At 52.1% G+C, this 936-nt stretch overlaps 1 protein-coding gene across 1 annotated transcript in view; it reads right to left on the minus strand.

Moving 5' to 3' along the window:
• LOC104810198 overlaps nt 1–716 on the minus strand; it is a 3,217-nt gene extending 2,501 nt beyond the window's left edge. Inside the window, exons 1-2 of the mRNA XM_010536394.1 lie at nt 265–716; nt 67–157 (exon numbers count right to left, since the gene is read on the minus strand). Coding sequence (XP_010534696.1) covers nt 67–157; nt 265–716 — 543 coding nt within the window. The remainder of the gene's footprint in view (nt 1–66; nt 158–264) is intronic.
• Between the last annotated feature and the right edge of the window lie 220 nt (nt 717–936).

The following is a 936-nucleotide window of genomic DNA, read 5'->3' on the forward strand; positions in this document are numbered from 1 at the left end:
CTGTCTGGAACTCGAGGGACGAGTGAATGTAACTCGTCTCATAGGACTCCTCTCTCGGTTCCTTGCCTCTTGCTGCTCCTCATACTCTGTCCTCTCCAGCTTTGTCAGCTGCGCAATATACCTACTCAGCGTAGGATACTCCTGGATCTCTATCCTCCTGCGCAGATATGGGCGTAATCCAGTCACAAACATCTGGATCTCAGCCTCTCAGTTGGCACCAGATGTGCCCCATATCGCAACAGACGGGTGAATTCTGCCTCATACGCAGCTAAAGTGCGATCACCCTGCTCCAGATGGAGGAACTCCACAATACGGTGGTCCTGATCTCCCTTCAGACAATACTTGTCTTCAAAACGTGCCCGGAACTCCTCCCAAGTGAACTGATATCCGGGTGCAGCCTCACGAACCACTTCCTCCCACCAATGAAGTGCTTCTCCATACAGATGGTGGCTCGCGATCTCTGCCCGGTACAGCAGCGGGCATCTGACATAATCCAGATCCCTGGAGATGCGGATCAGCCAATCCTCCGCAATCTCAGGTCTCTGAGTACCCTCAAACCTCGGTGTCCCCATCATCCGAAGGTCCCGTATCAAGGGCAGGTAGTCCACCACAACAGGGGCTAGATGCCCTGGTGGTCCCGGCGGAGGTGGGGGTGGAATACCCTCTGGTCTAGCTCCAGCCCGATGTGGCATGTTCATCTGGTACTGATGCCACATCGTATCAAAGAACTGCTGCTGGAACTCTGCTACACGTATCCACACCTCGGGATGGATTCCAACGATTGGAACTTGTCTGCTAGGACTCGAATCTCTATTCGATATGTGCACCGAGAAATCCCGAGACTTAGAACTCGTTTTTGGATCTCCAAAAACTCACACTTTTCTCCAAAAGTCGGCTGTTCTTCGTCTCTCTTTAATTAGGGTTCTAATCACTTTC

This window comes from Tarenaya hassleriana, unplaced genomic scaffold (assembly GCF_000463585.1).
Source record: "Tarenaya hassleriana unplaced genomic scaffold, ASM46358v1 Cleome170, whole genome shotgun sequence".
NCBI lineage: Eukaryota > Viridiplantae > Streptophyta > Magnoliopsida > Brassicales > Cleomaceae > Tarenaya > Tarenaya hassleriana.